At 44.2% G+C, this 22,360-nt stretch overlaps 2 protein-coding genes across 2 annotated transcripts in view; both read right to left on the bottom strand.

Annotated features, from left to right (window-relative positions):
• The window catches only part of LOC310989777 (NLR family CARD domain-containing protein 3-like), a gene marked incomplete at its 3' end in the record, with an annotated part of 219,808 nt that overhangs the window by 15,487 nt on the left and 181,961 nt on the right, over positions 1–22,360 (bottom strand). The window lies entirely within an intron of this gene.
• LOC310989724 (NLR family CARD domain-containing protein 3-like) overlaps positions 20,086–22,360 on the bottom strand; it is a gene marked incomplete at its 3' end in the record, with an annotated part of 35,846 nt that continues 33,571 nt past the window's right edge. The window contains exons 5-6 of the mRNA XM_083976871.1: positions 21,907–22,181; positions 20,086–21,690 (exon numbers count right to left, since the gene is read on the bottom strand). Of these exons, the coding sequence (XP_083832997.1) occupies positions 20,086–21,690; positions 21,907–22,181 (1,880 nt within the window). The remainder of the gene's footprint in view (positions 21,691–21,906; positions 22,182–22,360) is intronic.

The following is a 22,360-nucleotide window of genomic DNA, read 5'->3' as shown; positions in this document are numbered from 1 at the left end:
ATATTTGTTTTTATTTGACCACAATGATTTTGAATGATTTCTCAAAATAAGCGATCTCATGTTGCCTTTGTCAGTGCTGGTTGACTGTTTGAAATAAAGTTTTTAATTATTAATTATAATAATTTGAGAGCACATTTAACACATGTGAACACCCTCACTTGCTCTCACATTATGAACTCCTTTAACACAGAACATTATCAGGTTTTCTACCTTCAACTTACATCATGTAATCTAATCTTATCTGTGACTCTCCAAACACAAACTTCTCAACTTTAACTCTGTTGCAGGTTTTGTCTTCACATCTGCTGCCATCTTGTCTGTTGGACAATACTTCAAACTTTATTTTTCCTTCATTATCAGTCGACCTCAGAAAATGATCTTTAATATCAACGTGTTCACATCTCTGTCGACTCACAGCTTCTTCTTTTTTATTGTGTAAAGACAAACAACACGAGACACGTGTGGTGAGAAGAATAAAAGACAAACAAAACAAAAACATACAAGAAAATACAGAATAGCAGGTGCAACGAACATGGAACGTAAAGACAAGATCACGATGTGATGAATCACGCAACAGCAATAACACCAGTAGTAACAAAGAGAAAAAGAAAAATACATCAATAACAATAATGATAGATAATGGTAACAATAATAATAATTAATAAATACATAATACATAATAATAAAAGGGTAATATTGATAAACATAGCGAGTAACAGAAGTAATAGAGTGATGAGAGGTTTCATGTGAGAGGAGAAAATAAGTTAAAAAAAAAAAAAAAGATAAGATAGCCTTGTAACAATAATAATAGTTACTACAATAACAGTAATAATAGTTAAACAAACAAACGACAAAAAAGAGAGAGAAAGAAGTAAATGAGAGAGGAAGAAAGAAACAAAACAACAACAAAGCTTCTTAGCTACTGCTACTGTTCCTTGGTTATCTCCATAAACCATAGGTGGTGTGTAGCTGAGTCAGTATTTAGATTTAATGTGTTTTTAAGTTGATATTATCTATGTGAACTTCAGCTAAAACTAAAACCCACTCCACATATTATTCAGACCAGTGGTAAATATGTTAACCAGCTAAACTGTTGTTGCTGCAGCAGTTTGGTTCAGAGAACGATGGTTCCTGGTTCCAGCTGTTGTTGCAGGTGGGGCGTTAATTAGCGGTGCACCCCCCAAAACGCGCCAAAACGTCGCTGCTGCTGGAAGAGCCGAGACACACGGTGAAACTCTCTCCGTTATTTGTAGATAATATGCTCTTAAAGTCCTTACTTACCATGAATATCACACACACACTGAGTGATGAGGTGGCGGCCATGTTTAAAGTGTGTGTGACTGTGTGTTGTTTTTCTTTGTTCACGGTGAGACGAGGATTTAACGATCTCATCTCATTAGCATACATGTGTTTGTGTTGTGGCTTTGTTCTGTGTGTTTAAAGTTCATCTGCTGTGGATCCAACTGAAACTGCCACTATACGATCTCATGTCTACAGAAATATCTGATTGATTAGTGAACATTCAGTTTGAAACTGGAAACTACAGCTGCATCTCAATAAATCAGAATATCATGGAAAAGTCAATTTACAGTAGTTCAAGTCAAATAACCACAACCAAGTATTGAGTGCATATAGATGGCCAATATTTCTGTATTAAAAATGCTTAAAAAAACAAAAACAAAAAACAAACAAAATTTTATTAAGCCATAATAATGGATCTATATAAAGTGTTAGCTTCACTTTTTGAATTGAATTAGCTTACTGACATAAATAAACTTTTCCAGGATGTTCTAATTTATTGAGATGCACCTTATTTATTAGTGAATATTCTGTTAGAACTGTTACAAATTATTGTTATGAATATAGATAATTAATTGTACTGTATGTATACAGGCTGTTCACGGCTGTTGTAACCTGCCCGTTGCATTTGCACTTTAGGCCCCATGATGTTTATTATTTATTTGTTTGCACATTATTGGCACTTTTTAATCATATTTTATCTTGCAGTAGGTCCTTTTAATCTGCCCATGATATGTTACATGTTATCTGGTGTTGTCTATTTGTGTATGTGTTTGAATGTGTGGATCTTTCTGGCTGCAAATCAATTTTCCCTGTTTGGGACAAATAAAGACACTTTGACTTTGACTTTGAATGAGATAAAACATAAAAACATAGTAGATGCAGCTAATGTGCTCCTACTGTTGTGTGCAGAATAAAATCCTGAGATGGTCTCCAACAACGTCCTGTTTCCTGTGAGGTGAGTGGTGCCAGTGGGTTGCAGTCTGCTACAGGTGAGTGTTGGTGTCTGTCAGCAGCTTCAGGTAGTTGCACCAGCTACATCACTCCTGTGTGCTGGCCTGGGCCTTGGATTTGTCACATCTGTAGACATTTTATTCTTCTTATGACTCATTTACACCAACACATTCATTATCTCCAAATAAAGTTCCAATCCAATCAACATACAGACACTATAAATCATATTACAGTGATATTTGTGCATAATCATCAACCTTATTTAACCAAGTTAACAAAGACCACATTCTTATCAGTGGCAGCAGCCTGGTAATAAACTCTTCAACTCATTAATTAACACTCCAGAACTTATGCATTAACTTTTCATAACTTAGGTTTAGTTGTTAACAACAATTTCACAACAAAACAAGTCATGGACCCACAACACACACAGATCACACAAACTCCCACAGACAACACTGGAGACACAGCGTCACATTTTATCAACAAAAACAAACCTTTATTCATAGAGCACTTTTCATACAAAAGGAAGCAGCTCAAAGTGCTTCATGCAATAAAATAAACAGCAGTCAACATCCTCTGTCATTCAACATTCACAGTTACTCACACACACAAATGTTCTCCATGTAAACGTAGGCACATGCCCCACCACAATCCCTGCTCTAATTCTGCCCCCTAGTGTCCAAACAAGAGAACTCCTCCTACTGGAATCAGCTCCAGGTCAACAAACCAGATCAAACAGACATAAATATTCTTTCCTCCATAAATATGATAAAATGCAGTTACATTAATACATTATGAGTTAAATGTAAATAATTTATCTGCTCACACCATAGAACAGGTTTGTCTCTGTCATTTGTAGCCCAGAGCAATTAAACAGTTATGCATTCAGTGGAACTCATCATTTTAACTCATGTCTAAAAAACACACTTGACATAAATAGTTTTATATTTTACATAAATGCAATTTAAATGAACACACTCATTTAAAATGATTCCACACCCCTGGGCTTAGAGGTTCTGTGAGTGTTAAAGTTTGATTTCACAAAAACATCAGCATCACCAACCATCAACTGTCTGCACAAACATTTATAATAACAGCATGAGCACAGAAAAACAGCAACAGATCAAAGTAGGAGTTTGTTATGCGTTGTATGTAGCATAGTTAAGGTAAAAAAAAACAAAAATCTTGCATAGTTCCTCTTTAACCGTCTTCTCTGTCAGCGATACTGAAGGTTGTGAACAGCACCAACCCGCCCCAGCACCACGGCAACCGTCTCACCAACAGCTGCACACACACAACATTTCCTGTGTCTCTCCCAACACATTCATTATCTCCAAATAAAGTTAAATCCAGTTAACATACAGACACTATCAACAAAACAAACCTTTATTCATAAAGCACTTTTCATACAAAAGGAAGCAGCTCAAAGTGCTTTATGCAATAAAATAAACAGCAGTCACAGCCGCTCTCATTCAACATTCACACACACAAATGTACAACATGTAGGCACTCACACTTCTCTAAAGTTTAACTAAGAAGTTTCAGTAATTCCTTTGGGGTTTGAGACGACACTCACCTGAAAAACACAGGAAAGAAACAGTGACACAGAGAGACGAGGCTGCTTGAACTGAGTCTTCCATGGCGATGAGGAAAACCCATCCAGACATGCCCCACCACAATCCCTGCTCTAATTCTGCCCCCTAGTGTCCAAACAAGAGAACTCCATCACCTCTGGGTCAACAAACCATATCACACAGACATAAATATTCTTTCTTCCAAAAACATATGATGAGATGCAGTTATATTAATACATTATGAGTTAAATGTAAATAATTTATCTCCACAAACGTCCCACTCTGTCAGCAAGAACCAGTTCTAGAGCTGCTTTGGCTCTAACATCCTGAACACACACTTCACACTGTGGGACAGGTTTGTCTCTGGTCATTTGTAGCCCACAGCAATTAAACATTCACCTGTGCATTCCTTTAAGTCAAGCTCATAATATAACACATGTTTGAAAATGCACTTGAAATAGTTTCATATTTCACATAAAAGCACTTAAAATAAACACACACATTTAAAAATGATAAAGTGGGTCAAATAGCAGAGTCAAGTGGAGGTGCACGGTAGCCAGTGAAATGCTTCATCCACTTCCTGAGTGAAGACCAGCTGGTCAGGTGAGGACAGGTGAGTTTTAATATGTAGTCAGCTGACTCATGTTTCCGTTAACCATGATGATAATTGTTGCCGTTGTAAACTGTGTCGGTCCATGCTAATGCTAATACAATCCACTCGCTGTGATGCTAATTACTTCAAGTTAAATCCTATTGGGTTAGCCTAACAGTGTTAATGGCTTTGAAGTGGTGAGTGAGAATATCTTAGTAAGTACTGCTGAGCAGCAGACATTTTCTGACTACATGCTGTGTAAAAGAAACTGTTATTCAATGTGTTCTGAAATACTTTGTGTAAAGTACTGCAGCTGGCTGTGGGTTAACACGGGTTCATATCAAATATTTACTGTTAATGCTGGTATTTCTGTAGCTAAGAAAAGTTAAATGATGTTCTGAAGATTCATTAGAGTTTAACCGTATATTTAAAGGTGCACCGGTTTTTTTGAGATCTCCTTTATGTATTTGACCTGCAACTGAAATGTAGTAAAAATGTCTAATTGCTCACAACTTAGCATCAAGTAATTGTATCTTGACCTCGTCTCAGGTCCCAGAGTGAATACTTTTCAAAGTGCCATGTAGCAACCAAAAACGTAATAACGGCCAATAACGTAATAACAGCCAATAACGTAATAATTTTGGCCATTTTAAATGTAATAAAGCCAATAATGTAATAACATGCCAATAATGTAATAAAACTTTTGAGCCAATAACGTAATAACATTTTGCCAATAATGTAATAAGTTATTACATTATTGGCTGGTTATTACGTTATTGGTCTAGTATTAAAAAAAACCTTTGACAATGTAATAACTGGTGCCGATAATGTAATAATACATAAATATGACTGCAGTTCTTTGAAATAAAAGGCAGTTTTGTGCAGTTTGCTAATCAAAAATAGGTATAGTGGATGACATAGTCGTCCTATTTATTCATCCAAGATATGTACCATCTTTCACCTCTATCTCTCTCTCACTTCTACCATGCTTAATGATATGTTTGCAAACGGAAGAAGTAAACATTGTAGGCTATATCAACAACCTCCAAAACATAACCAAACTTGTGTATTGAATGGTGTCTGCAGCCAGTTTATGTTTCAGTCATGTATAACTTCCTGCCTCAGACAAACCATGTTAAATGTGATAATCCCAGCATGGCTCGGAGGAGCAATGGCGTTGATTTGATTTTACCATTGATTTTTTTTAAATTAACATATTTAGCCATCATTTGTCCAAGGGTTAGGGTTATAGGGTAGTCATCCACTTACCTATTTTTGATTAGCAAACTGCACAAAAATCTCAAATGAAAACATTTTGATTTTAAAGTAAAAACAAAATAAATGTTTAAAGTTGAAATAATAAAGTTTGGTTTTAATCATAAGCTGTAACATTACAGCTCAGAGACGATGTAATCATGATGACATCACAACCAGTTTTAAAAAGACAAATTCATTTTTATTTCAAACTTTCAAACAAGAAGTCACTTTAATGAGACGGTGATGTCACAAATGATGCGAAGCTAGTTCAGGCAGACGACTCAAGCCGCGCCCATCCTGATCAGCTGATCGGTCACATGCTCTCCTCGCCCAGATAGGGCGGGCTATTTAAATCTCCCAACTCACCTGCTCGCCCCTGGCTATGCTTCTGCTGCTGCGCCGCTGCTCTGCTTTCGCCGCTGCTGCTTCTGCTGCCTTGCTGCCCATGTGGTTTTGCAAACCCACCACCTCCCCAGCATCCACTTGTGGGCTCTGTCTCTTGATCCCTTGTGGGGGGTCGGCTTCATTCCCTGTAAATGTCTGGCAAGGCAGATCATTCAGGGAACGAATATGAGTCAGAGCCTGACGCCAAACCTGCTGCAGCCATGCTCAAGAATATGCTATCCATGCTGTGCTTCAGCTTGCTATGCTTATGCTCAATAAATGATTTCTTCTCATTCCAGAGTTGTCTGATTGAACTGACTGATGATGTCACAGCTTCGTTAAACTGCGAGGAGGAGGAGGAGGAGAAGGATGAAGAAGAGGAGGAAGAGGAGGAAGAAGAGGAGGAGGAGCAGAGAGTGTGTAGAGGATCAGATGAGTCCAGAGACAGTGATGATCTCTGTCAGGTCCAGAACACACAGGGAGGATGGTGGACTGGACTCTGTGAGAGACAGTGGAGCTGCTCTCAGATCAGTTCAGGAGGTATGGAGGTATGGAGGTTTCCCATCTGAGAAGAGAAGCAGAGGACAGAGGTGATGGATCAGTGATCGTCTCTCTCTGCTCTGATTGGCTGACTGTTGTCTCTCTCTCTGCTCTGATTGGCTGACTGTTGTCTCTCTCTCTCTGCTCTGATTGGCTGACTGTTGTCTCTCTGCTCTGATTGGCTGGCTGTTGTCTCTCTCTGCTCTGATTGGCTGACTGTTGTCTCTCTCTCTCTCTCTCTCTCTGCTCTGATTGGCTGACTGTTGTCTCTCTCTCTCTCTCTCTCTCTGCTCTGATTGGCTGACTGTTGTCTCTCTGCTCTGATTGGCTGGCTGTTATCTCTCTGCTCTGATTGGCTGGCTGTTGTCTCTCTCTCTCTGCTCTGATTGGCTGACTGTTGTCTCTCTGCTCTGATTGGCTGACTGTTGTCTCTGTTATTGTCTCACACTGGCCCTCATTTATTAAACTTGCGTACACCAAAAAAATGGGTGTACACCAAATTCACCGCAAGGATCGGCATTTATTAATCTGAGCGTGAGCGTACGGTACGCACAAATCTCACGCCAGCTCTGACCAGGTGTACGCACATTTGGAACCAGAGTAGAACATGCAGGAAGGAGTGCTGCTGTGTCAGAATGATTATTAAACCATAGTCTAATAACGCAGCGATGTGGACCACATGTTGTTGTTGTTTATATTGATAAAAAGATAAAAAGTAGCCAAAAAAAGAGAAAAGAAACGCTACAACTAAGTCCGTGTTGAAAATTTAACTCGACTTTTATTTTGAGCAACTGAGATGAATTAAAAACCACGATGTGACAGATGCTCGTTAATTCATAATCAGCTGTGTAAACAGAAACAGTCAATGACAGACCTGTAGATCACACACACAAACTTCCAACATCTCCTGCACCAGAGCATGACCGACGGCTCCTCAGTCTCTCTCTCTCTGCCGGACACCGGTGGGGGGGTGAGGGGGGGCTCCGCTACCTGTCCAGGTGCAGCTGATCTCCGCGGCGGAGTGTTTTTTTTTTTTTTCCCGTCACCGGGACCTGTCAGCGGGACATCGGGCCGGTGTTTCACATCCCTCCATCAGCCGAACCATGCCAGCGCGCTGATGGTCATAAAGTCGCGTTCGCAGCAGTAATATGCCTATATGATGAGGCATATTAGGGCCGTGATTCTCCTCAGTCACTTGTGTTAAGTACAGTGGGTACCGAAAGTATTCAGACCCCTTTAAATTTTTCACTCTTTATTTCATTGCAGCCATTTGCTAAAATCAAAAAAGTTCATTTTATTTCTCATTAATGTACACTCAGCACCCCATCTTGACAGAAAAAAACAGAAATGTAGAAATTTTTGCAAATGTATTAAAAAAGAAAAACTGAAATATCACATGGTCATAAGTATTCAGACCCCTTTAAATTTTTCACTCTTTATTTCATTGCAGCCATTTGCTAAAATCAAAAAAGTTCATTTTATTTCTCACTAATGTACACTCAAGCACCCCATCTTGACAGAAAAAAACAGAAATGTAGAAATGTTTGCAAATGTATTAAAAAAAGAAAAACTGAAATATCACATGGTCATAAGTAACCCTTTGCTGTGACACTCATATTTAACTCACATGCTGTCCATTTCTTCTGATCCTCCTTGAGATGGTTCTAAAGGTTACAAAAGAATTTCTGCAGCACTCAAGGTTCCTAAGAGCACAGTGGCCTCCATAATCCTTAAATGGAAGAAGTTTGGGACGACCAGAACTCTTCCTAGACCTGGCTGTCCAGCCAAACTGAGCAATAGTGGGAGAAGAGCCTTGGTGAGAGAGGTAAAGAAGAACCCAAAGATCACTGTGGCTGAGCTCCAGAGATGCAGTGGGGAGATGGGAGAAAGTTCCACAGAGTCAACTATCACTGCAGCCCTTTGTATTGGGCAGGTGATGAGCAGTGCCTGGTTTTCTCCACACATACCGCTTAGAATTAATGCCAAAAAGTTCAATCTTCGTCTCATCAGACCAGAACAGATTTCTCATAGTCTGGGAGTCCTTCATGTGTTTTTTGGCAAACTCTATGCGGGCTTTCATATGTCTTGCACTGAGGAGAGGCTTCCGTCGGGCCACTCTGCCATAAAGCCCCGACTGGTGGAGGGCTGCAGTGATAGTTGACTCTGTGGAACTTTCTCCCATCTCCCCACTGCATCTCTGGAGCTCAGCCACAGTGATCTTGGGGTTCTTCTTTACCTCTCTCACCAAGGCTCTTCTCCCACGATTGCTCAGTTTGGCTGGACGGCCAGGTCTAGGAAGAGTTCTGGTCGTCCCAAACTTCTTCCATTTAAGGATTATGGAGGCCACTGTGCTCTTAGGAACCTTGAGTGCTGCAGAAATTCTTTTGTAACCTCCAATGAAGGAGTAGAACCATCTCAAGGAGGATCAGAAGAAATGGACAGCATGTGAGTTAAATATGAGTGTCACAGCAAAGGGTTACTTATGACCATGTGATATTTCAGTTTTTCTTTTTTAATAAATTTGCAAACATTTCTACATTTCTGTTTTTTTCTGTCAAGATGGGGTGCTGAGTGTACATTAATGAGAAATAAAATGAACTTTTTTGATTTTAGCAAATGGCTGCAATGAAATAAAGAGTGAAAAATTTAAAGGGGTCTGAATACTTATGACCATGTGATATTTCAGTTTTTCTTTTTTAATACATTTGCAAAAATTTCTACATTTCTGTTTTTTTTCTGTCAAGATGGGGTGCTGAGTGTACATTAATGAGAAATAAAATGAACTTTTTTGATTTTAGCAAATGGCTGCAATGAAACAAAGAGTGAAAAATTTAAAGGGGTCTGAATACTTTCCGTACCCACTGTAAACTGCAGGAGCGTTTCATGAGGTCGCTGGGTTTCCTGACGTGGTCGGTGACACGTGCGTCTGCAGCCTCCATCCACCGGGATGACGCTTATCAATCACAAAATCTATCAATCTATCAATGTCCAGATATTTAATGTTGCCGCCCTCTCCCTGTTCACCGCGGTAATGTTGGTAAAGTCTCTTCTTGGCCGTCTTCCGTGTCTCCATGTCGTAAAAGGGGCAGGGCGACGCCTCTAAAGCAGGAATATATCGGGGCGTGACATTTAAATGACGCTGGTTTTCAGCCGCCGGATTTATCACCACCACGCCGGTTCTACGCCGAAATCAGCAGCGTACACACTTTTAGTGAATCACACGTGACACTTGGCGTACACTGATATTTACACCAGATCCTGCGCAAGTTTGATAAATGAGGGCCATTGACTTTAGTCCAATAGTGCTGAAAGCAGCACAGACTGACTCCGCCCCCCTACTGACCTCACAGTCTCCAGTCTACAGTCTGGACTCTTCACAAGATCATCCAGATCCTTCACGTCTGAAGACTTCAGGTTGTTGTCTCTCAGGTGCAGTTCTCTCAGGTGGGAGGGGTTGGACTTCAGAGCTGAGACCAGAGAAGAACAGCTGATCTCTGACAACCTGCAGTCCTCCAATCTGAATAAAGAATAAAAGAAGAAGATAAATTCATTGATGATCAGAAAGAAGAGTTTTTTCTTCAACAGGTGAATTTCAGTGTCTTTGTCCAGACATGAGTTGTGAGGATCTTGTGCACATTGTTGTGATAGAGATGAAGTGAGTTGATGAGCTGATACTGGACATTTTCTCCAGAGTTTCTAGAAAACATGAGTCGTCTGACTGAGAGAAATACGAGTGTGTGTGAAGGTTGAACTGAAGTGAACAGACATTATTCATGACCACTGAGTGAAATGAGCTGAAACTGAAGAATCATTCTCACACAACAACAACTGCAAATATTCAACAACCACTATTTCAAATGTCATTAATCAATTCTATCAAAGTCAGTGATTCAAGTTCTGAGTGAAGATCAATCAGGTTCAGTTGTGGATCAAAGATCTAAGATCTACAACAGTAACAGTCAGTGAACTGACCTCAGAGTCTCCAGTCTACAGTCTGGACTCTCCAGAAAACCACTCAGATTCTTCACTTGTGAATCCTGCAGGATGTTGCTGCTCAGGCCCAGGTGTCTCAGGTGGGAGGGGTTGGACTTCAGAGCTGAGACCAGAGAAGAACAGCTGATCTCTGACAACCTGCAGCTGTTCAATCTGAATAAAGAATAAAAGTAGTGAGTTGAGGACAAAGCTCCTTGTTGACAGCGTTCAGTGTCTCATCATCTGTTCAGAGCTGAAGAAGCTTCAGAAAGAACAAGTTTAGAAAATCAAAGTCCAACAGCTGAAGCAACAGGAAGCAGGTTAAACAGTGACAGAGAGAAAACAGCTCATTAATATTCATGAGAAGCTGCTGCTGCTTCAACACAGACGCAGTGACTCCGCCTCTTCACCTGTCAGCTCCACCTGTGGCTCCATCCAGACAAACTCATGTTGTGCAGCCACATTTCTCAGACACTCTGTCACTGAGCTCCTTCTCACTCCAACAGCTCATCTGCACTCATACAGTGTGCGTCATAGTGCGCGTGTGCGTAGCAATACGCCGCTTCAATGGCCGACAAACACGGCTCCAGAGTTCAGGGCTGTTTGACAGCAACATCAAGTTGTGACAATCTTCAGAACAACGTGGTCAGCTTTTCTCCGTGGGCGTTTTGAAAGTGTGTGAAGCAGGTTGTTAGTGGCGAGCCCGTCCACAGCAGCTCATCACTCAGCTTCTGTGCTGCTGCTCTGCTCTGCTAACACACTGACTGTCTTCAACAGCTCACACAAGCCCACGTTCAAGAAGCTCAGCTGTCACTTTGAGCTGCTTCTGACTCCTGCCCTCGGCCAAGCACTGAGTCAACACTCTGAGCCTGAGCCGCCACATGAAGCAACAACCTTCAGCCCATCTTGGTGAGCCTCCAAACAAACCAGCTGAGCCTCTGCAGCTGCTTCATGTCAACAGCAACAAGACCAACACTAGCAGCTCTGCTCTCACCTGTCTCACCTCGATTCTCAGCATTCACAGTCATTGACAGGAAGTGGCTGCAGTGTGTGCCATGCTCTTCACTTCCTGCTTCACACTCCAGCCTCTCCCAGCCAGTTGAGCTACCAGGGAGCAGACTTTAGCTGCCAACAGCTCCCTACAGCCAGCCTCCACTGGAGCGCAGCTTTCCAGCCTCCTCTGCCTCTGCTGCCAGCTCTGTGGATCTCAGCTGCTTCCTCTCATGCTTCCTCCCATGGTTCTGTCAGCTCCACAACATCCACCAGCTGCTGTGTTTCTGACCACAACTCAACATCTGCTCTCAGATCAGTGCTGCACGTTGCTTCAACAACAAGTGTCTGAGTTGAAAACAACAGTTGTAGAAGCTGAGCTCGTTCTCTGCTGCTCTGAATCACAAACACTACGACTGCTCTCACCTTCTTCTCTCTGGACTCATCTCAACTGTTTTCTCTCTTCAGCTTCTTGAGAAACATCCTCACACACAAATCCTGACATGTATGAACCAATGAGAAGCTGAAGCTTCAAACAACTACAACAGATCCAGTCAGTGAACTCACCTCAGAGTCTCCAGTCTACAGTTTGGACTCTCCAGTCCAGCACACAGAAGCTCCACTGATGAATCATCCAGGTTGTTGTCACTCAGGTCCAGGTGTCTCAGGTGGGAGGGGCTGGACTTCAGAGCTGAGGCAACAACTTCATAGTGAATCTCTGAGAGGTCACACTGAACAAGTCTGTGATCAGAGAAGAAACAAAATGTGTGAGAGTAAAATCAGACAATTTGTACTAAACACACACAACATGTCATCATGTGATCAACATGTGCTCTTCACACTCTGGTTCAGTTCATCTTCTCTCTTTGTGTTGGACATGAAACAATAATCCTCATCAGGGCTGGGCTGGAAAAACCCATTCAGATTCAGATCCACCTCCTCTTGAATCATCCAACATCCATTCATCAAAGCCCAGATGGATGTTTAATCCAGGCTCCTGCGCCGACACAGGTAGATGTGGTCAGGTGAGCTCAGGTGTAGAGCTGCAGGTGTCACCTGAACAACGCTCACACACTTTGATTTTCTCCAAACATGAAATGAAGTCAAAGAAAATCAAGGTGAAATGTAGAAACATCTTTAGCAGCAGAAGATCTGACCACTAAAGTGGGTGTCCTGCACAGATCTAATCCACACTAAGGACACGCTCCAAGTTGTCATGGTGATATTTAAGGTGGACTGATTGATTTCCATGGGTCATTGAGCAGCACACAAGAAAACATTCCACCTTAAAAGTGTGTGAGAGCTGGCGGCTGCACAGTGACTGAGATGGTTGATGAGTAAAAAGAGAGAGAAGCTGCTTTGATCCGTCCTTCACTCTTCTGACAGTTTGTGTGTCTGTGCTGATGATGGACACACAAACATGACACAGTCAGTCTGTTACACTGGAGCTGCAGCTGCTTCGGCTTCACAACCAGCCACAACTGAACCCAGCAGGTGAAGCACAGGTGTGTTAGCGTACACAATAGGGATGCAACGGTTCTCGGTAAAATACCGAACCGTTGGGTACGGCCTGCACGGTGCAATACGCTCTTGGACCGCGGTATTTCAGATTCAGCTTGCATCAGCTTTTACTGCTTTACAGGCAGCTGTGCCGTGTATGTGTGTGCCTGGCCATTTAAGGCGAAAGCCCGCCTCCTCGAGTTGATGTCCAATCACTGTTGAGCCTCCACACACTTACGCCGGGAATACACTGGGAACGGCCGCGACGCGATACGTAAGCGGGGCGTAGCGGAGTTTTTTAACTGCTACACCAGGCATGGACGCGACACGGCTTCACTGTTTGTTGTTGCAGCTGTCAGCTTCACCTTGTCAAGCTGCAGTAAATGAGTGCACTTTATGCATCTCAACACATTTTTACATCCTTCCTGTTAAAATGGATTGACAGTACCTTTTTCACAGGTAATTTGCTGACTATGTAGGTTTGCAAGTGCAGACTATATTAAATGGTATCAATTAACTGTTTAACTACATGATCATGGATCCACAATGTAAAAAAACAAACCCCATAATGTTGCACTGCTACTGGCTTTGGCTCCCTGTTGGAGGGCCGCGTAGCCACGCGACGAGGAAATAAAATAGACCCGGCATGAAAAAGAAGAGAAACGCCGCGCGACGGCCGCTGGAGTGCGCGTCGCTCACATGGCCGGTGGAGGAGCTTCCATTGACTGAATGGGCGCGAGCTGCTGCGGGTGTCGCGCGACATACGTTTCGCGTCGCGACCGTTCCTAGTGTATTTCAGCCGTCACAGTGACTCCCCCCCTGCAACTGAAGTGCACCAGCTCACACACACAGAATAGGGGTAAAAAAGAAAAGAAAACAAACAAGCGGCAGCACGAGCGGTCGCTGATTGCGATCGCGGGGAAAATTAATTAGTTATTAGCGCGATTTAGCTCATTTAGTCATAGTCATAGTCATAGTCATAGAAAATGTATTGCCATGTCAACCAGTGACAAGGAATTTGTCTTGGTTTGCTCTCCAGTACATACAACACGACACGACCCCACATGAAAAACACATGCGGGGGACAGAATAAATTACAAAATACAATACAATTTACAAATGACAGGGAACAGTACCCAGCGACATCGTGTACACAGTATGGTGCAAAGTGCAATAGTGAAGTCAATGTGAGTTCATGAGTCTGATGGCTTGGAGATAGGTGCTGTCTCTGAAGCGTGATGTTTTACTTTTGATGCTTCTGTATCTCCTGCCTGATGGGAGGAGATTAAAGAGATGATGTGCCGGATGAGAGTGGTCTGCTATGATCTTGTTAGCCTTTCTGACGAGTCTGGTTGAGTAAAGTGATGTGAGTGTAGGCAGGTTACTACAGCCGATGGTTCTAGAGGCTCGACGCACTACTTTCTCCAGCCGCGCCTTGTCCTGTGAGGTTGTGTGACCATACCAGACAAGCATTGAGAAAGTAAGTATGCTCTCTATAGTAGACCTGTAGAAATGGGTCATGGCTGGTCGGCTGACCCTGAATTTTTTGAGCTGCCGCAGGAAGTAGAGTCGCTGATGGCACTTACTAATTACGAGACTGGTGTTGAGCTCCCATGATAGGGATTGATGGATGGTAGTTCCAAGGAACTTAAAAGAGGTTACCCGCTCAACCACCTCTCCATTGATAAGGAGGGGAAGAAGAGGGGTGGCCCTCTTTCTGAAGTCAACAACCAACTCTTTAGTTTTAGAGATGTTCAGTATGAGGTTGTTGTTCTCACACCACTTTACTAGCTTCTCCACCTCACTGCGGTAAGTAGTTTCAATGTTATCAGTGATAAGACCTACTACAGATGTGTCATCTGCAAACTTAAATAACAAAACAGAACTGGAATGTGATTGACAAATGTGTGTGTATACAGAGTACAGAAGAGGTGATAGTACGCAACCCTGAGGGGCGCCAATATTCAGAGCCCTAGCCAGTGAGACATATTTATCAATTTTAACAACCTGTTTCCTGTCACATAGAAAGCTGTAGATCCATTTACACAGAGATGGATTGACCCCCAGTTCCTGTAAGGTGTATATTAATTTATCAGGAACAATAGTATTGAATGCGGAACTGAAATCTATAAAAAGAATACGTGCATATGTGGAACTGGATTCCAGGTGTTGGAGGACGGAGTGCACTTAGCTTTTATTAGAGTTCCAGCAGGACTCTGTCCATGCACACTGCATGTGTGTGGTCGCGTATCCACGTGCCCGCGCACGATAGAAAGACGATGTCCAGCAGGAGGAGTTGACTGACAGGGATGAGAGGTAGTGAAAGGCTGTTTAAAAAAACACAATAGACTAACTCCTTCTTTCCCAGTGAGAGATAGTGGTGGCTGCCAGCAAGCATAGTGACGGTCTTCCATGACGGCAATATAGTGCGATCTCTGTTTGAAAGTGGCTTCAGAGTGTGCACCATATGAAAGATTGCAGAGGGAGGAGGAGCTAGGGGGATGCAACGAGCTAGGGGCTGTTCACAGACAGTTCAGGGGTCTGCCTGAGTTTTCCGTTTCAGAGAGCAGGATCAGCGTAATGCTGAGTCAGTCGCTACGGCAACATGTGCTGTGAAGCAAACCTGCTCCCTGGCAGGCTGATGATGGCTTCTTGTGCTCACGGTGAACGCGCCTCCTTCAGGCTCAACGTACTCTGGGTTGATTGAACTATTTCAATCAATATAAACCGAAAACCCAGAGTTTTCCAGCTCAGGCTCAATCAGCTCGGGATTTGACTCAGAGTTTGTTGAGCCTGCTTCCTGAAACGGACCCCAGGTGTGTGTGTGTGTGTGTGTGTGTGTGTGTGTGTGTGTGTGTGTGTGTGTGTGTGTGTGTGTGTGTGTGTGTGTGTGTGTGTGTGTGTGTGTGTGTGTGTGTGTGTGTGTGTGTGTGTGAGAGAGAGGGGAGCTCTACAAGGAAATACTATAAATAGTAGTAGCCTAATATTAGAAATAATATACATTTTAAACATTATTTTGGGAGAAAAAAAAAGTTCTCTGCACAAAACACATGCCAAAACCGTACCGAGAACCGTGGCCAAAAACCGAGGTACGTATCGTACCTGTACCGTTGCACCCCTAGTACACAAACACACAACACTAGCAGCACACACACAGCAGCCTCTAGACTCCAAGTGAAAAAGTGTCCAGTCAGGTAGAAACTGTGTGGAGCTGAATGGAAGCAGATCTATGTGCAGGATGTGAAGAAGCAGCTGTAACTGTTGACACACAGTGGAGCTGCTGCTGCTGCTCCATCTGCTATCTGTTGCCATGACGACTCCACTGTTGCTCATGTTCAATAGAAAGTGCATTAATGGAACTGCTTTGGCTCCATTCATCATGTCAACATTCATGGTTTTAATAATGCAACAATTTACAGCATCAGTTCTCTGAGCGTCTCATTCATGTCCAAGGCAAGGCAGTTTTATTTGTATAGCCCGTTTTTACAAACAGTTTGTCTCAAAGGGCTTTACATCCCATCATAACAACATCCTCTGCCCTTAGACCCTCACATCAACTGAGGAAAAACTCCATGGATAAAAATATATTTTTTGGGCGTTTTTTTGCCTTTATTTGATAGCACACAGTGAGGTAGACAGGAAAGGGGGAGGCAGAGAGAGGGGGAATGACATGCAGGAAAGGTCTGCCTGACGCGGGATTTGAACCGAGGACGCCTGCGTTGAGGACTGTAGCCTCTACATGGGTTGGCCACTTTAACCACTGCGCCACGCACCGCCCCGGAAAACCCTTTTAACAGGGAAAAAATTGGAGAAACCTCAGGGTGAGCAACAGAGGAGGGATCCCTCACCCAGGACGGACAGACGGGACAGAGATGTTGTTACAGACAAGAAAACTGTTTATAGTTTATGACACAGAATGTGTCAAGTCGAACTGGAGTTGGGACTGAAATCTAAAACACAATCATGATGTTGAATCAGGAATCAAAGTGAATCAGAGATCAGATGGATTCAGGTGATTAGTGATCAATACCCAGCCCCAGTGGCGCCGCCAGCCGGAATCCTGTACGCACCGTGGGCCCTAGTTTCCTAGACCGAGCGAAGTCTAAGTGCAGCGCAGCTTCGCCACGCTAACGAGGCGTGTCCAGGTCCATTTCGCAAGTTTGCTGGGCAGCGTGGTCCGACTTAGGCCAGCGCAGACCCTCCCCTCGTCCCTCCTACTGGCGCAAATGGCAAAGGGGGAGGAGAGAGGGCGGGAGGGAGACAGGAGGAGGAGAAGTGGGATTAACACAGCCGATTCGGATCTTCACCAATCAAATGAGCTCCTCTCCTCACCTTTAACTGTGCCGCGGGCGATGCGCGCTGCAAGTTTGTCATTTTATACTTTGACATGGACGGAGGAGACAGCGACGCCAGAGGCCGAGGAAACAGCTGTTTTGGTCCGGAGGTCCGAGCTCAGAGTGGCCGAATAATGAGTTTACTAATATACTTAATCAGGTTTGATCTGATACACTGAGAACGGCTGCCCAGTGTAAGAAACAACAACTAATAAACTAATAAAGAAACTCATATTTATTCACACCCTGTGTAAGCAAGATGAGAGGTGTAGCCTACACTAATCACAACATAAACAAACACCATGCGGGATGAAATCAGCGTAAAGGACGCTCTCTCTCTCTCTCTCCCTCTCTCTCTCTCTCTCTCTCTCTCTCTCTCTCTCTCTCTCTCTCTCTCTCTCTCTCTTTGTCCTCCTCTCTTTTTTTTCTGTGATGAGAATTGCTGAGTATAGGCTATATACTGACTATCTGACACAGAGGCTGTTGTGGTGGGCTAAGAGAGATGATGATTTGTGTTTTGTTTTTCATTACGGCTGCGTGACGACGCGTCGCTCGCTGCTAATGAATTAATAAGTAAATAAATAAATAAAGCGATCATCACAAGGGCACAGTGCGTATCTCAACACGGTAGCGACATGCAGTCATCCTCCCTCAGTCCTGCTCTTGGGACATCCACAGCTGCTTATCAGTGCCAGTTCGTCCCTGCTGTGTTAATTCAGGTGGAGTTTCCATTACGCGTGCCGACAGCCTTTGATCTCTGCTTTGATCTGACGTCAGATGTGACGGGACAATCTATATAGATATAAATTCACGTGTTGATTCCATTAGTTGCATTAAATAGTGGTTATTGTGGATATTTATTGCATTGAAATGTGTCTGGAACTGTGGAGATCTGCCTGTGAGGTCTTGGTGACGTGTGTGCACTGCAGGTCAGTCAGCCAAACTTCCACTGCACCTGCTGCGCTCCGCTCTGCGCTGAGACTAGACCTGGTTGGAGGTGGCGAGCTTTCAGCGCAACCTCGGCGGGACATTTTCGCACGAAACTTCCACTGCACCAAGCTGAATCTGTGACGCCTCCCCCTGCTGCGCGGCCACGCCTAATCTGCCAATCTGATTTTGCGCTAGGCTGCGCTGGTCGAAACTTGCATTACACCGGCTGCGCTACCTTGCGCCACCTGCGCTGCGCCACCAAACTAGGGCCCTGTGCGTACAATTTTTTTCATAGGTGAAAAAAAAAGAAGCAATTTTGTTTATTTTGAGGGGGTGTGATAAAGACGCTTGTTGTTTGTAACAGGCTAAACGTGCTGAGTTCATTGATTGTTAAACCAATCACTGGAAGCCTAACGTAAAAGCAAGTGATTGTCGTTTACGTCATGTCATCTGTCTCTTTTTGATTTCTGGCGCCTATTACACTACCGCTATGTGATGATTACGCCCGGTCCAGTATAGAAATGTCAAAAAAGACAGTTGAGCCGTTTCCAGGCATTTGAAAAAAAAAGAGATCCAAACCCACGATCACTAACACGCAGCAGAGCAGCGATAATGAAGGTCTCTCCATAGCTCCAAACTCACTCGTCTGCACCGCGATTATGGACTCATAGGCGCCGATTCCAGGTTGAGCACCCACTGGGGGAGCCTCGGCCCATCAGCTGTGGGTATGTGTAGCCCGTATGTGTGTGTAGCCTGTGTGAATGTGTGTGTTAATATCTCACGCGCTCTGTTAAGATGAATCAACACAAACCGCTGCAGAGCGCGAGCCTGGCACAGAGGTGTGCGCTCTGGCACATCTGGCACAATCTGTTAACGGCACCGAAAGAAAACTGGCTCCGCTCTGTGACTATTTCACGTCCGACGTCGATGTTAAGCACATGTTGTTATTGATATTGTAGCGTCCAAGACGACGTAACTACAACAACATAACACAAACTTATCTGACAGCTCTCACTTCTTCCTCTGCTCCTCCTCACTCACACACACACACACACACACACACACACACACACACACACACACACACACACACACACACACACACACACACACACACACACACACACACACACACACACACAGGTCTTCCTCACACTCACCCCGGCCCCTCAGTTTCTCATCCAACCATACCCTACCTGCCCGTACACATTCACAGTCAGTCAGAAATCACACAACTTAAACATCATAACAACAACATTACTGCGGGGTCACATCAATATTTTCAGTTGTGCAGTATATTAATGAGCGACAAGTCCCATTGCTACGTGGCATGATAAGCACACCAGTGTTTGTAGAGCCTGGTGTGCGACCCCCCCCCCCCCCAAAAAAAAAAAATTGTTGTAGCCTATTTGCCGTTTCTGTGCGTACATTGAAATTGAATCCTGGCGGCGCCACTGCCCAGCCCTAACCCTCATCACTCTGTCAGACCTGCACATTGTTCATGTCCATCTTTGTTTGACTTTAATCTTCAGGTTGAAGTCCAAACTGAAACATCTGCATGTTTAAAACTCACAGTGTTAAAACATCTGGAGAAAAAACACAACTGACCTGAGACTGTGTGTGTGTGTGTGTGTGTGTGTGTGTGTGTGTGTGTGTGTGTGTGTGTGTGTGTGTGTGTGTGTGTGTGTGTGTGTGTGTGTGTGTGTGTGTGTGTGTGTGTGTGTGTGTGTGTGTGTGTTATTGATCATGTCTGGACTCACACAGCCTTTCTGCAGTTCCTCACAGCTGGGATCAGTCTCCGTCGTCCCTCCTCTGATGTGTTGTACTTCCACAGGTTCAACTCGTCCAGAACCTGCTCTGACATCAGCAGCATGTAGGCCAGAGCTGAACACTGGATCTCAGAGAGTTTCTTCTTTGATCTGTTCTCTGACTCCAGGAACTGTTGGATCTCCTGATGAACTGACTGGTCCTTCATCTCCGTCAGACAGTGGAAGATGTTGATGCTTCTGTCAGGAGAGATGTTATCACTTTCCTCACTCTTCATCTTCTTCAGGTTGTTGATGGTTCTCTGGATGGTTCCTGAACTGTTGTCTGTCTGACCCAGCAGACCTCCTAACATTCTCTGGTTGGACTCCAGAGAGAGGCCATGAAGGAAGCGAACAAACAGGTCCAGGTGACCGTTTCTACTGCTGAGGGATTTCTGCATGGCTCTCTGCAGGAAGTTAACCAGGGGTCTTGCATTAAGTCCAAAAAAATTCAGAATCTTCTCAGACAAAGACTTCTGTTTTGTTTTCATCTCTGTCTCTTTGTAGTCTTCTCTCAGGAAGTCCTCCAGGACCTGTGTGTTCCTGTCGGTGAAACAGTGGAACATGTAGACTGCAGCCAGAAACTCCTGAACACTCAGATGAACAAAGCAGTAGACTGTTTTCTGGAAGATCACACTCTCTCTTTTGAAGATCTCAGTACAGAGTCCTGAGTTCACCAAGGCCTCTGTGACATCCAGACCACACTGCTCCAGGTCTTCTTGGTAGAACATGATGTTTCCTTCCTCCAGCTGTTCAAACGCCAGCCTCCCCAGCTTCAGAAGAACTTCCCTGTCGGCCTCCGTCAGCTCCTGTGGACTCGTCTCATGTCCTTCACCGTACTTGTTCTTCTTCCTCTTTGTCAGGACCAGCAGGAAGTGTGAGAACAGGTCCGTCGTGGTCTTGGGCAGCTCTCCTCTCTGGTCTGTGGTCAACATGTGCTCCAGAACTGTAGCACTGATCCAGCAGAAGACTGGGACTTGACACATGATGTGGAGGGTCCTGGACGTCTTGATGTGTGAGATGATTCTTCTGGACAGATCTTCATCACTGGACCTCCTCCTGAAGTACTCCTCCATCTGGGCGTCAGTGAAGCCTCGGACCTCTGTTACCCTGTCAACACATCTAGGAGGGATCTGATTGGCTGCTGCAGGTCTGGAGGTGATCCAGACCAGAGCCGAAGGAAGCAGATTCCCCCGGATGAGGTTTGTCAGCAGCACGTTGACTGATGACGTCTGTGTGACAGCAGACACAACCTCCCTGTTGTTGAAGTCCAGTGACAGTCGGCTTTCATCCAGGCCGTCAAAGATGAAGAGAAGTTTACAGACAGCCAGCTGCTCTGCTGTGACCTTCTGTAATGTTGGATGGAAAACATGGAGCAGCCTGAGAAGACTCAACCGCTGATCTCTGATCAGGTTCAGCTCCCTGAACGAAAGCAGAACCAGCAGACTGACATCTTGGTTCTCCAAGCCCTCGGCCCAGTCCAGAGTGAACTTCTGCACCGAGAAGGTTTTTCCAACGCCAGCGACGCCGTTGGTCAGAACCACTCTGATGGGTCTCTGTTGGACAGGTGAGACCGTAGAGACGTCCTCTCTCTGTTGGACGGGTGAGACCGTAGAGACGTCCTCTCTCTGTTGGACAGGTGAGACCGTAGAGACGTCCTCTCTCTGTTGGACAGGTGAGACCGTAGAGACGTCCTCTCTCTGTTGGACAGGTGAGACCGTAGAGACGTCCTCTCTCTGTTGGACAGGTGAGACCGTAGAGACGTCCTCTCTCTGTTGGACAGGTAAGTCTTTAAAGATGTCGTTGCACTTGATTGTAGTCTCATGAAGGGTCTTCTTCTTGGACGTTGTCTCCAGCTGTCTCACCTCATGTTGGGTATTAACCTCTTCACTCTGTCCCTCTGTGATGTAGAGCTCAGTGTAGATCCTGTTGAGGAGGGTTCCACTTCCTGTTCCACTTCCTGTTCCCTCAGTTCCTTCAGTCACTCGTTCACATCTGCTCCTCAGATTGATCTTATGTTGATCTAAAACCTCCTGCAGACCACGATCTGCTGAGAGAGAAGAGACAGAGTCAGACTGAAGACAGAGAGTCTGACAATCTGATCAGATTATTTTCATCAGCTACAGAAAAACTACAGACAACAAAGAGAAGGTTTGAATCATCATCTTAAATGTCAGTGCTGTGTGATGGAACAATGACTCTGGAGAAAACAACAGGTCCTGGTTT

The sequence above is a fragment of the Trachurus trachurus genome (assembly GCF_905171665.1).
Source record: "Trachurus trachurus genome assembly, chromosome: 8".
Lineage (NCBI taxonomy): Eukaryota > Metazoa > Chordata > Actinopteri > Carangiformes > Carangidae > Trachurus > Trachurus trachurus.
Note: the sequence above shows the minus strand (reverse complement) of the source record. Positions and strands in the feature narration are given on the sequence as shown.